General features: G+C 40.6%; 1 protein-coding gene across 9 annotated transcripts in view; it reads left to right on the top strand.

Moving 5' to 3' along the window:
* UNC5D (unc-5 netrin receptor D) overlaps positions 1-14,037 on the top strand; it is a 492,857-nt gene that overhangs the window by 411,949 nt on the left and 66,871 nt on the right. For all 9 annotated transcript variants that reach the window (XM_070599133.1, XM_070599132.1, XM_070599131.1 and 6 more), the window contains 2 exons: positions 8,030-8,215; positions 11,706-12,083. In XM_070599133.1, coding sequence (XP_070455234.1) covers positions 8,030-8,215; positions 11,706-12,083 — 564 coding nt within the window. The remainder of the gene's footprint in view (positions 1-8,029; positions 8,216-11,705; positions 12,084-14,037) is intronic.

The following is a 14,037-nucleotide window of genomic DNA, read 5'->3' as shown; positions in this document are numbered from 1 at the left end:
GGAAACAGAATGAAGAATGAGTCTGTGATCTCAAGCCTGGTCACTGGTGGTGTCATTACAAGACAAAGAGAATTCAAGAGAAGGAAATATTTGAAGAGATGAGGGTGATGAATCTGTAAATCAGGTGACAAATTTGAGATGTTAGCACAACATGCAAGTGATTTTGTCCACGGAGCTGGGAGAAAATAGAGGATGAGATCTTCAGAGAAGAGATGAGGCCGGAGATCTTGATTTGAGACTGTTCGGCATCGAGGGAATAGTTAGCACTATCTGTGTGTGAGTGATCATCCAATTAGATGAGCAGAGAGAAAGAAAAGAGGGCCGAGACCTGAACTCTAAAACTCGTTTATAGAATGGGGAGAATGAAGTGTAGTTACTAAACAATAAGAAGGGAGGAGGCAGGAGAATCAAATTTAAAGGCTTTTTTTTTTTCTGGAAGGAGGGTTAGCTATTCTTGTCCACTGCTGCAGAGCAGAGGTAAAGAATAAGACAGAGAACATTACTGCTGATGCAGTGGCTGTCAGCAGCCTTCAAGAGGGAACATGGTTTGTGCAAAAGACAGACTTTAAAGAGGGAAGCAACAGTAGGAGCAATCAAATGACAGAGAAATAGTGGACTAGTTAAATTATCATGCAGCCTGGCGATGGGCCAGGCAGATGTAAAAAGAAATAAAATAGGTCTGTAGGTTCTGGTAAGGAAAGATCTATGAGATATTGTACATGAAAAGAAAAGCGAAGTACAGTAAAGGAAGTGTAATCTGGAGACTTTAGGGTAAAGAAAGAAAAAACAAATGAAGGACATTTAAATTTTTGGTTTTTTCCTGAAAGTTCTCAAAGATACTATCCAGAGTGTTTACTTTTGGAGAAGGGATGGTCGGAGGATAAGTTTCCTCTTCGCACAGTGTAATTTTTCATGCTTCCTAAAACATTTTCTCATCTTACACATGTACTCTATTTATTCTTTTATTTTAACAGAGACAGGGGTTAACTGGTTAGGGAAATCATGGAACATATGTTAAGAAATGTTTAATGTTAAAAAATGCTTAAAGTTCTTTTAAACCAAGCTGAGAACTCTGTGGATGTAAAAACACCTGTACTCTGAACAGCTTATCAGAGAGTAAGCTGGGGTAAGAATTTGGGGAGAGATGATTAGAGAGACTACACTGTGTTTGTAGGCAGAGGGCAAGGCTGAGGTGTGGAGGGAAGGTTTGAAGATGCAGGACTAAAAGGGAATAATGAATGAGGCCAGGTCCCCCAAGAGGCAGGAGAAGGCGGGATCAGAGATGGCCTGACACAGAGGAGGAGCAGCTCTTCAGGGAACAGAGGAAAGGAAAGGAAAAATGCATGAAGGAGCAGAGGAATTTTGAGTTGTAGGGGAGTGAGCTGACACGGGATGGCCTCTGTTTTTTCAACTAGAAAGAAGGGCAGGTGAGAAGGAGGAGTCTGGAAGAAAGGAAACAAAGTTCAGAGTAACTGTTTTGATGAAAAATGTTATTTGGTCATAGGCCATGAATAAAATCATTATTCAGCTGCAGGGAAGGCCCAGGAGAGTTTGCATAGCATCGGTTTTTTGGTGATACCAGCCAGTATGGTTTGTGACTTCCTCCAGTGGGGCAAGTTAACCTGGGCGCAGGCGCACAGAGAGCAGAGAGGAGAGGCAGGGAAGCCACAGTGTAAGGGTTAAGCCACTTAGGAGTAAAGACAGATGTGTGTCCAAACCCTGGCTTCATCGTTTTCTAATTATGAAGCCTTGAGTAAGGTTCTACTTTATCTGAACCTACGTCATCATATGTGAAAGAGGAAATAAAATTCCTACATCAAACAGATTTGGTTGTGAGGGTGAATGTGGTCAGATCTGTAGTTCTCAGAGAACCGAGCACAAGCTTAGTGCTCAGTTACTGGATCACCTTTTCATTGAGAGGTAGTGAGGCAGTGTGATCAGAAGGACTGAGGTAAAGTCTGGATAGGGAAAGATGGGCCAGGTCATCAATTCTAGAGCCAGACCGCCTGGAGTTGAACCTCAGCTCTGCTACTTACCAACCCTGAGGCTTTGGGCCAAGCTAGGGATTTTTTTTGCCTCAGTTTACACATCTAAATGGAGACATTTTTATAGTGTTGTTGGAAGGATTAAAATGAGGTAGTAAGGGAAAGTACTAGAACAGTGCCTGGCATATAAGAAGTGCTATTTAAGAATGTGCTATTGTTGTTATTAATTGCAACAATGAAACAACAATCACCATCATAACAATAATGAGGTTTTTAAGGATGGGTGATTGGAAACGCCGAGTTGTTGACTGCTTAAGGCGTTGTGAGAGTCGGAGTGATGCAAATATAATTGGAATTGCTCGCTGTGGTTGACCCTAGCTGATCACTTAAAAGCTATTTTATGGTGTGTTAAAGAAAAAAATGTTCCTTCTCGATGACAGCAAGTATAAACAACTCTAACAATAACTTCTGTTGTATCCTGTTTCAGCATGCAATTGCATATTTTGGCCCATCACGCTGTGTCCACGGCACTGCCTGCACCGGGGCCCAGCGCTGGTCCCTGGATGGCTGTTTCCTGGCTTCTATGGGAGTCCAGCGCAGCTGCTGGCTCTTTAGTCTTTGATTTGATTTCCCTCTCTCAGTCCCCTGTTTGTGAATATTTATTGTGTGGATTCCTTAGGAATTCACTGTCTCTTATATGAACCAATTCAAGCTGTTTTTTGTTTTTGTTTTTTTCTGAATTGGGAGCAACGTTCATTCTACAATATCTAATAGGAGATAAAACAGAATATCATATATTTTGAAAGGCATTTGCTAAGCTCCTTTATTAATTCTGTGTTGCTCTCAAGTCCAGTAAAATAGATTCTAATGTGATATATAGTTAAGCTCGTAACACAGGAATTGAGTTAAATTTCCATCAGTAAGTGGCATCAATATGTCTTTCAGATGGGAGTCATGTGAAGAGAAAGGTAAACTTAGTAAACAGCCCTTCTATTTAGTCCTTTGGGGACACTGTCTACTATAAATGACTAGGTATGAGTATAATTCATAAAGCCGTTGAACTTGTTAATCCCTATTCCTTGAACTCTGAGGTTCAAAGGGGCTATGAAAGGTCATTTAGCCCTTCTCACCAGCTTTGACCAAAAAAATAAAATAACTGTAGACTATGGTAAAGTCATGCTGTTTTTTTAGAGACTTTCTGAAAGGAGATCTCACAATCTCCCTCAGAAATACAATGCGGTTTTTTAACAACCCTCATTGTAGAAAAGGTCATTTTAATATCTAACCAGAATCCCAACTGCTATAATAAAAGGCCATGTCCTCCTTTTCAGGCCTTCTTAGAGATGGCGAAGTGTTGGTTACTAGCTTCATCATAAATGAAGGGTCTTTGGGTACCTACTGTGGGTCTATTGTCTTCCTATAACACTCCTTCATGCATTAAAGATCACCTCCAAGTCATTTTACAGCTCTCTTTTCTCCAGGCCAAATGAACCCATAAACATTTCTTCTCCAGGGTCCTAGTTTCCAGCTCTCCATTCATCTTTGCTGCCTTTCTCTGCAAAGATCCCGCACTCCTTCCAGCAATGAACAGATTCCGAAATAGTTTCTGACTAATTTGGAATACCAGAGATTTCTCAGTCCTCAGGTTGTTTGTTTTTGCTGTAGTTTGCTCTAACCTGTAGATTGTACATGACAATTTTTTCTACCACATGTTGGGTCCTTCCAAGCTTTGCCTAAGGTCTTTGTGACTCTTGGAGAGAGGAAACTAGGGATGAAAACACAGGCAATACATCAATAACACATTGACATGGAAAGTTTCATTTATGAAACAGAAAGTCAGAGAAAAGTCCTCTGTGGCCACAAAAAGCAGAACAGCCTGATCAGTCACAGGGTATCAAAGCTTTTGTTCAAAATCTCTTGGGGGCCAGCCCAGTGACATAGTAGTTAAGTTCACGTGCTCCACTTCAGCAGCCCTGGTTCATGGGTTCGAATCCTGGGCATGGACCTACACACTGCTCATCAAGCCATGCTATGACTGTGTCCCACAGGCAAAATAGAGGAAGATTGGCACAGATGTTAGCTTAGGGACAATCTTCCTCAAGCAAAATGAGGCAGATTGGCAACAGGTGTTGTTAGCTCAGGGCCAATGTTCCTCACCAAAAAAAAACTCACTTGGAGCCAACAAACCAGCACCATGTTTGTACGAGAGTGAGCAGACAGTTATAAACATAGATGTATATAAATGTAAACGAAATGAGAGTCCCCACAGCAGGGGTTCTAAAATCAACCTCAGACTATGATTTCTTTAATACTTCTCTTCCCACAGTTTGAGGCTGGGCAAGCAATCAATAAAGAGTTGAGCACAATAATTTGCAAATTTCTGTGGGAAACTATAAAGCTATTATTGCTTTTGAAGAGTTTAAAGCAGTTAGGGAGAATTCAGTGGCATTCAGATAATTAACAATAAAATGAACCATCCAAAATGAGTTCTAGGAACCATAAGTGATATGAGAATTTAGAAGACCATAGGTTGGCACAGTTGGTTAGATTGGCGGGACAGAGTCACTTTCTTATGGGAGGAGACCTTGAGCTGGCGCCTGACAGATGGATAGATAGAGATGGGTAGGGGCCTAGAAGCCTAGTGCAGTTGGGGGTTGTATTACAATGACCTTTCACAAGGTACAGAGGGCCTTTCCTCAGCAGGCATCTACCTAGAAGATAAATACATTACAGTTGAATTTGGGGTGTACAACAGTGCAGCAAAGGAGAACATGAGAACATGTTCAGACATGGAGAAAGCTGTCAGGCCCTGGGAGGTGCCTGCACCATGTGGTCATGTTGCTAGAGCAACTTCTCTGAGAAGGAGTGGCTGTGGCGTCTGAAGTTCTGGCAGGAGCTGAGTGTGTGCTTGTGTGCGTGCACACAGACATGCATGAGCTGATTCTGCAGAGGCACCCCTCCAAGTGCCCGTGTGCTCACAGACACACATATATCCACCTTTCTCCCTTTGCCCATGAAATTGTAGTGGAAAATGAGGAGCTAAACTTCAGATTCTTCTGGGGCCAGTCCTGAACACACGTGAAAAGCAAATTGATTATGCTTGTAAGCACACAGAAATCCTTATAGGGAAGACTACTCTTCTCTCCTGGAAGGACAGATTAGAAAGAGGTGGGGCAAAGGAAAAAAAAAAAAAGAGAGAAAAGAATGAAGTGAAGTAAAAGCAGATAGAGAAGAGAAGAGCAAAAACAGAAGAGAAAGAAGAAAGAAGCACTGTGACCGACTTTAGAAGAATTTGAGCTGTGGGTAAGGATGTCTGATTAAATCTCTTGAGATATACACCTGTGGCTTTGAATACTTGTATCTACTTATGTAGCTGCACCTAAAATACCAGGATCTCATCACTGCCTTATATTTTACTACTTTTAGACAAGAAACAGCGGAGAATACGGACCGTGTGTTAATTCATCCAGGCATCCTCATCTCCATTGCATGGTTGGCCATCAACAAATGTTTGTTGAATTAATGAAATTATCTGATCCTGACCGTCCTAATTCCCAGGACAGATTGTTCTTGTCCACTTTGCTTGTCTTTCTGTAGATGTCCATTGACTTCTGTCTTTTAGATCAGACTGTCTCACCAAGTGCCAGGGTGAGCCTTCTAAGTACACAATGCTCTCCATACAGCTCTCTCTCCCGTCTTTCACCACCCTGTCCCAAAGTCCCTGTACTCATTTTTAAAAATGCTATAATTCATTATTTCATTCTCTTGACTTAAGTCATATAGATTCCTCAAATATTCCTGGGAGAGGAAACACATTGATCCGTATCAAACATTTATATCTCAGTCTGAAGGCATTTGCAAGATCCTTCGCTAAAACCAGGATTTGTATCTAGAGGAAGAATGAGAATCCTGGTTATGTGGGTAACGAGAGTGGAAACATAAAGAGCAAGATGAGAATCCACTGGAACAAAGACACTTTGTTTCAGGATGTTCATGTCCACTGCTGTCTATTTTCCCCAGAAGTATTTTGCCCTGATCATCCTCTTGGCTTCTGGTTCTTCCTATTTTAGTACCTGGGAAGTTAAAGATGTCTTTGTCTCTGCTTTGCCAACTCAGCAACAGAGCAGCTGCATTGAGTACACTGCCAGGCTGTTTCTCTGTATGTGCTCAGTTGCTAAGCAGGTGTGTTCTCCCCAGATACACGTTTTAAGATGATAGTGTCATCAGTCATCAGTGCCCAAGGAACTGGAGGGGAGTGGGGAAAAAGGCTAATTGGTTTCAATCCAAAATTCTCTCTCTGCTCCTGGTACCCTGGCTTGCTGCATCTGTTGTGTTCTGTGTCCTCTCACTGCCCCAGGTATAATTATTTCCTCCAAGGAACTTAGTTGAGTAGAGGGAGGGTGAGGCATAAGTGGGATGATAGCTGCCCTCCTTTTTCCTCCATATAACATAGGCAGACATTGGAACTTTGGGATTGGCATCAATCATCAGGCACATGGTTCTGGGTGGTCAGAGAAGACCATCACAATACCTCCATCCCCATCCCTCTCCCATTTGGACCATCGTGAAGTTGAAACTAAAGCCTAAATCACACCCTGTTTCTCAGCAACTCCTAGGCTGCTGTGATTATTAAAAGTGTCTGGTAATCCTCTGACCTTTCAGATACTGTTCTTTTGGGTGGTTATGCTCTCCCTTGCATATTATTTTTATGTGTTTACTGCCCTATTACTAAACTGGTTCTGCATGATTTCCTTGTTCACTCTTTAATTTGGTAGCACCTTATTTTAAGGTCCACTAACTTTGTTGAAAATGGATTCATTTCACTTGTGTGGTTAGTTCCTTATTTGATAACATAAATACCATATTAGGGTACAGTGAATGCATTACAAGTGCTGTGCAATTACAAGGTAAATATATGATGGGTTTATCTTATCCTGTAAGCCCAATACGGGTGACACAATAATTACTTTGGGACCTATTAAGTGTACTTACCACATAATCTGTAGGAAGAATAATTATGTAGTTAGCACTTGCAACCTTCCATTTCCATACGCTTTCCAAGATTATACCTCTTTTAGGATTATGTGGTCTTTGATAAATCTCATATGGAACTGCAGTAGCCATTATGAATTTCTTCAGGAATGAAGCACACCCAAGGTACATCTAGCCAAAAAGTTGGAAAGCAGCTACCATATATCTTTGGGGATGGGGAGACACCCACATTCTAAATTCAAACTAACGCTTTTATTTTTGCTTTGCCCATGCATTCAATAGGATGGAGTAGGAGAGGTATGGGAGAAACAGCATGTGCCCTTTTAGATACCAGTCCTCTTCCACAAAAAAAGTATTAAGTCCAGCATTTAATGGTGCTAGAAAACATTTACCATGGACATTAGAGCACATAGGGCAAATACCTCCATGTCTCACAACAGAAATCCTCCCATGATGATTATAAATACCCTAAGCTGTCGTGGTCAATGTTCTCTTATACTGAATGATTTGTGCCAAAACTAAAATTCATATTTGTGAGCTCTGGTCTTTTCTCTCTTGACTCATAGACCGTGTATTATCTTCTCATCCTAGACCCTCTCTGTGAATGCATGTGCCCCAGGTCATATACAAGCAGAGCTGTTCACCCATACTTTGTCATTGTATGTGGATCTCATGTCCTCCTTCAAATAAAAATAAAATATAAAAAATGTTTTGCAGGCAAATACGACTCCCTAAAACAAGTAAATTAAGGATTTATCTGTTTTTTACTTGAAAAACATTATATTCTTTGCAAAATTGATTCTCTTCAAGATTCTATTATATGGTAAGATACGTTAATGCAGTTCAATATTTGACTAGAGTCTCTTTGATTTATACAAGGTATTTTAGAAACATGATTATTGTGTGAAATAGAGTACAACTTGTGGCTAGCTACATATATCATTTTCTCTGAGCAGTAGATCCTATAATCCATAGCATTTCATTTTGTATCCTAGAGTGCTTTTGGCTCTATGCCCATGTTGGCCATTTACGATTTCTCTTGTGTCTTTCAGGCATTGAGAATGCCAGTGACATTGCTTTGTACTCCGGCTTGGGTGCTGCAGTCGTGGCTGTTGCAGTCCTGGTCATTGGCGTCACCCTTTATAGACGGAGCCAGAGTGACTATGGCGTGGACGTCATTGACTCTTCTGCATTGACAGGTGGCTTCCAGACCTTCAACTTCAAAACAGTCCGTCAAGGTCAGCGGCGTAGGTCCCCCCAACACCTCATCCTCAGGACTGTAGACTACGCTCACACACAGCCCCCAGTGTTCTTTGGCCCTGTGTGAAGGTAGCTCTTGGTACTGGGAGCCACTACCATATTATCTTCACATATCAGGAAATCAAGATTGATGGAGTAGTCTGCTTAAGTCCTTGGCTACTGTGAGGACAAATGCATCTGAATTTTCCATTAGCAACACTTAAAATGAGGCATTTCTATCTTTGATATGTAGTGAGCTTAAAAACTTATTTTGTCTCAGATTATCCAACTTTCTATTTTAACAGACCTGCTTTAAGGATGTATAATTTATTTAACTAAAATACCGCTTATTCAAGGCTGAGGACCAACTACTATACCACAACGTCCCAGACATATTTAGTACAGTATTTATTAGGTGGAGTTAGTTATGTTACTTCTATTTTAAATAAGTAAAGGGACGTTAGAGGATGTATGATGGGTCAGTAAGCCAGGGAAAAGATGAAATTCCCAGCCTAAACGACTCTCAGCTGTTGCCAAGTCAAAGCAATCTTTTGTTGTGTGGGAAGGAAAATCTATCATGTCAAACTATAGCAATACTCATTTTCAAAACAGAGAGTCATTTAATTCTCTTATACGAACTGAATCTATTACTGATTCGAGATGGAGATGAGATATACATGGCTCTTATTTTAGAAAAAATGAAACCGTCTCTCTTCAGAGGATGAAGTTTTCTACCTTGACTCTCATCATCAACATCATCACCTTCATTTCTGTTTATCACATGTCAGTAGCACCTGTAGCACAGGACAAGAAGCAGTTTCACAGCTTGGCAGTGATTGAGTAGAGACGGTTCCGAGCGGAATCCCAAGCATGCTAGAAATTGGGAGATGACAGGAGAGACAAAATTCTATACCATTTGCCGCTCATTTCTGGGCACCAAATTTTCAGTTCTGAGTCTAAGTCCACTCAGCCTCAGATAAGGACACATCCCCTCAATTTGGGTATATAGCTTAGTACATATGTTTAATTAGTAATAAATCCAGGGAAGAACTGATCTTGATACTACATAAGAAACTAGAAATATATTTCCACCAAAGAATAATTTATCAATGTCTTAGACCATAACACTTGAAAATAAAGGAAACATAGTAGTGTGAGAGTTTCATGTACAAATCCAGAGGCTTTGAAGTCAGAAAGATTTGAGTCCAAAATTGTACATGATCTAGTTAATCAATTATTCTCTCTCAGTGTCCATTTTTACAGCTGTAAAATGGGGATACTGACATCTACCTCAAAGGTTCTTGTGAGGAGGAATTTACCTGCAATAACATCGGTTATAAACCCTTGGCTTATGGAAGGTACTCAATAAATGTAGTAAATATCATTCTAGAAAATTTCTACAACTTTTACTTTAGCACAGGATGCTAATGCGTTCCTTAGAGCACCAGGCAGCAGGTGAGAGGGTGGTTCCCTGGTCTAAACATCTGAAGAATGCTGACTTGCATAAGGTTAAACACATCTCCTTACCTTTGAGCTTCTCAGAGCTTATGTGTAGTGCAAATCTCTAAGAGAATATGTAGCCTTTCCAAACTTATTTTACCATTTGCTTTTTTAAAACTTTTGACCAAGAATCCCACATAACTAGTGATATAAGCAAAACCCTGTATTAAAATTCTACTCTGCCCTATACTCATTATGATGGTACACCTCGGAATGATGCTCATATGGCTTGCACCTCCACTGTTGTAGAGATATCCCATCTTGAGTAAATATACCTGGAGTCCCAGGAAGGTGAACAGCAAGACTTTTAAATAGAAAGACCCTCAGAGTAGACCAGGAACTTCAAAAGGATTTCCAAAGAGAAACTTTGGGTAATTGGGTGATTTTCCCCGATCAAACTGGAATCAAGTTGGCAGCCAACTATCTTGAGCTGGGGACTCTATGCTATGTACCTACTATTATAATGGGGCATTTTCTACTTAAGTGTTTGAGTTAGGCTTAAGTCTAACTCTGGGAAATGTTTTTGCTTCTTGGCTTCACATAAGCTAGGAGGGTCTTTCAACAGTAGCCAAAAATTAAACTTCAGAAAATGAGAGCTTGAGATAAAATAGCCATGAGACTCAGGGATATGATTTTTCAGGTCTCAGTGGAAACTCCTGTTCCCAATTCTTTTCAGAGGTTAGATGGTTCTTAAGTCCTACTCCTTGCCTGAGAAGACCATAAACAAGAGCAAGACTGGACCCGGTAAAATTCAATGCAGTTCTATTGAAAAGCCCAGCTCCATGATTGTGCCTGTGTCTTGGCACAAGAGCCTGAAGCATGAGAAAAGGCATCATCAAGGAGCCTTTAGATTTGCAAGCTTATTTCATCTCATTTTAAACCTCCTCCTCTGATTTTGGATTCTTAGAGCATCCGAACAAGAGGCAGGAAAAGGCAGAGTTATAGATTTCCCGCTGGCATTGCTACAAATTATGAAAATGGAAAAACAATAGAGGCTAATACAATATGGCCTAGAAATGCAACATTTTCAAAAATATCATACTTTAAACATTTTTGTCAGGCCCCAAAGGAAAATTGTTTAATATGGTTTGGGTTTCAATTTGAGATGTCATATTGACGGACTGATATGGGTGGGAGGTTTGGGACTGAGGGTTATTTTGTTATTTACTAATAAATGAGATTACTTCATCACAAGAAAATATCACAGCATTTCTTTTTAATATTTGGCTTAGAAAAAATTGGTAAGCCCCAACAGATGAGAAAGTTCAATTTCTCATGTTTTTGCAAAGATTGTTTTTTTCATTTGTTTTGAGACAGAAAGGAAGCCATTCTAAGATCCTCCCCACGTAGAACCGAAGTCTTTCCCTGTCCCCATATGGGGCCTCCTTCCCCTCTCAGAGTGACATATGTGTTATTAGAGCAAATTGGCTACTCAGGCATGGAGCGATCCATGAGGTCCCCTGAACTTTTTGCTCTGAGGACACGTCATTTCCTCCCCTAGCTCCAGAAACTTCCCAGAATTCCACGTGAGATGTGCTGGCACCGATGCAGCTTCGGTTATAAACAGCACTACCTAGTCACCATGCTCTGTCATCTCTTGCCATTTAAAAGGAACAGATGTTATTTTTGCTCCAAACTGGATTGCAAAACGTCTTTCTTCCTTTTTTTTTTTCCTTTAAGCTTCTCTTTGCCAGTTAAAATAATCACGTAAACAATAATACCTGAGTTAGTTGCCTGATGGAGAACTAGAAATACTTATTTTGAAAAGACAGCATGTAAGGGACTCTGGAAAGTGAAGGATTTTGGTCAGCAGCATTCAGAGAATCTCCCGATTCCAAGGCTCTGGTCACTAATGACCAGCCTATGGGAGCCGCTGTGGGTACTCAGCTGGGAAGCACACAGTTGTTGTGCAGTTAGTACAAGCAGATGTAAAGGACTAACAGTGATGCCTTTTAGTTTCTGAGTGACAGATCAATTTTCTTTTACCAGGTAACTCCCTGCTCCTGAATTCCTCCATGCAGCCAGACTTAACAGTGAGCCGAACATATAGTGGGCCCATCTGTCTGCAGGACCCTCTAGACAAGGAACTCATGACAGAGTCCTCACTCTTTAACCCCCTGTCGGACATCAAAGTCAAAGTTCAGAGCTCCTTCATGGTTTCCCTAGGAGTGTCTGAGAGAGCTGAGTACCATGGCAAGAATCATTCTGGGACTTTTCCCCATGGAAACAATCGCAGCTTTAGTACAATGCATCCCAGAAATAAAACGCCCTACATCCAAAATCTGTCATCGCTGCCCACAAGAACAGAACTGAGGACCACTGGTGTCTTTGGCCATTTGGGAGGACGCTTAGTAATGCCAAATACAGGTGGGTGGTAAGTGTGCGTTTGCGTATTTTCTAGTATTTGTTTAAACATTTTATATTTACACAATTACATTCCATAAGATCCATTTTTAAGATGTTTACCATCCTCATGTCAGAGTTACAAACACTGTGGCTCCAGAAGTCTACTTGATTTACACAGCAAACCAGAACCAGTGCTGAGATTAGATTTTGCAATCTTCATCTCGGCAGGACTGAACACTCCATCTGATGCCCTGTTATAGTTGACAGCCATATCTGCTCTAAAGATTTGGGTGGTCTTTAGAGTTTAAGCCACTTTGAAATATGTTTCCTAGAACATGATCAGGAAGCACTGAAAACATTCTTTGACATGACTGACAAACACCACGTTTATAGCCAAGCCTGGTTTATGCACTAGTAGAAAATTTAGTGAAATGACACGCAGAGTGGAACTTCCTCAGTAACTGATTTAATAAATATTGTCAGCATCCATAGACATTGCTGTAGTGTTACTTTATGACATGCAATGATGAGGGTTCATTATGGAGTTGCTCTTTTAAATTCAAACTTCATTTCTAGGACTATATCATAAGTACAATTATTTCTCAGGAATTGTTTCCTCCTTTTGGTTGGAAGAGAGATTTTCTTGATGTTTTGATACCAATACTTAAGGTATACAGCTCTGATCACTTTTAAAATAATATTCCATTTGTGGAATTCTAAGATCTAACTGGATGGCAGAAGAGAGCAGTCTCTCCTCTGATTTCCAAGCAGCGAGAATTGGGTGGAGCTCTGAATCCTCGCTGTTCGCTGTTGAGAGGAAAAAGAGCCCACCAGATCTGCAGTGTTATTAAACCGGATAGCAGTGAGTCAGGGCCATCAGGGCCTTGAAAGATTTCTCTCTAAGGGAGAGCTACCCAACCTCTCCAAATCAAACACTTGTCTTGTAAAATGACATCTGTAATGGGACTAGGCTGGTGCTCCTGTTCCACTAACTGACCCTGTAGTAGCGCAGTGACTTGAGATTGTAATTTGTTTCAAGTCAATGAATGGTGTCCTGTTCTTCTACGTCAATCGCTTCCTTAAAAACTTCATTTCAGGCAAATAGACCTCAAATGCAGCCTTAATAATGATTTTGTTTACTAAACTTCCAATTCTCTAAATCCTCCTTGGTCAGGGTTTTAGGACATGGTAAGAATCTTCGTTCAAATATGTATGAGTGTCAATGAGTGATGTCATCCTCCCTGGTGAGAACTGGCAGCTAGGAGAGCAATGTGAAAGGAGTCAGTCGGCCATATTTACCAAGTACCTTTCTTATAAGAATCTGTAAATTGGAAATGTGGGATCTGGAAAAAGAAAAGTAAAAGCTCAAAATCCACTCTTTCAAAGAGAATAGGATATATACATTAGAATCATGTCAAGTTGCACATTGAGTTTTTGTGCTTTTATCTTATCTCCACTTTCTCACTCAGCACTTGGCATGTAGGAGGTTCTCGATATTTATTGAATAAATTGGCCTACACTCCTTCTCTCCCTCCCATCCTCATTTATTAGCGTGTGACTGTGTGTATATGTGTGTGTGTGTTTACACACATGTGGAGCAAGTGCCAAGATCAACCCATTTATTGGCTGTTTGTTTAATGTTCATCAAAGAAAGTGAGATGAAATCATGACGAAAAGATTTTTCTCTTTCTTCCCTTCTGGCTTGAGAAGAACTTGGGTTGGAAACTACAAGTTCAAATAGTGTTGTCTCTGATTCCCCACCAGTCCCTCTGTGAAGGGGCATTTTCAAAGCTCCACACAAGAAGCCCTGGACAAGATTGAAGCTATTCACTGGGAATGAGTTCGAGAAAAAAATAAGTGTGGGGAACTGAAACATATGCTCTGTTATTTGCAGAACATAAATGTAAAATATGCCCTAGGGAGCTGAAGTGTAGAGAAGCAAAGCACAGAAATTAAACTGTTCTAATGCCATCCA

This window comes from Equus przewalskii, chromosome 28 (genome assembly GCF_037783145.1).
Source record: "Equus przewalskii isolate Varuska chromosome 28, EquPr2, whole genome shotgun sequence".
In the NCBI taxonomy this organism is placed as follows: Eukaryota; Metazoa; Chordata; class Mammalia; order Perissodactyla; family Equidae; genus Equus; species Equus przewalskii.
The sequence above is the reverse complement of the archived record's forward strand: the minus strand, read 5'-3'. Positions and strand labels throughout refer to the sequence as shown.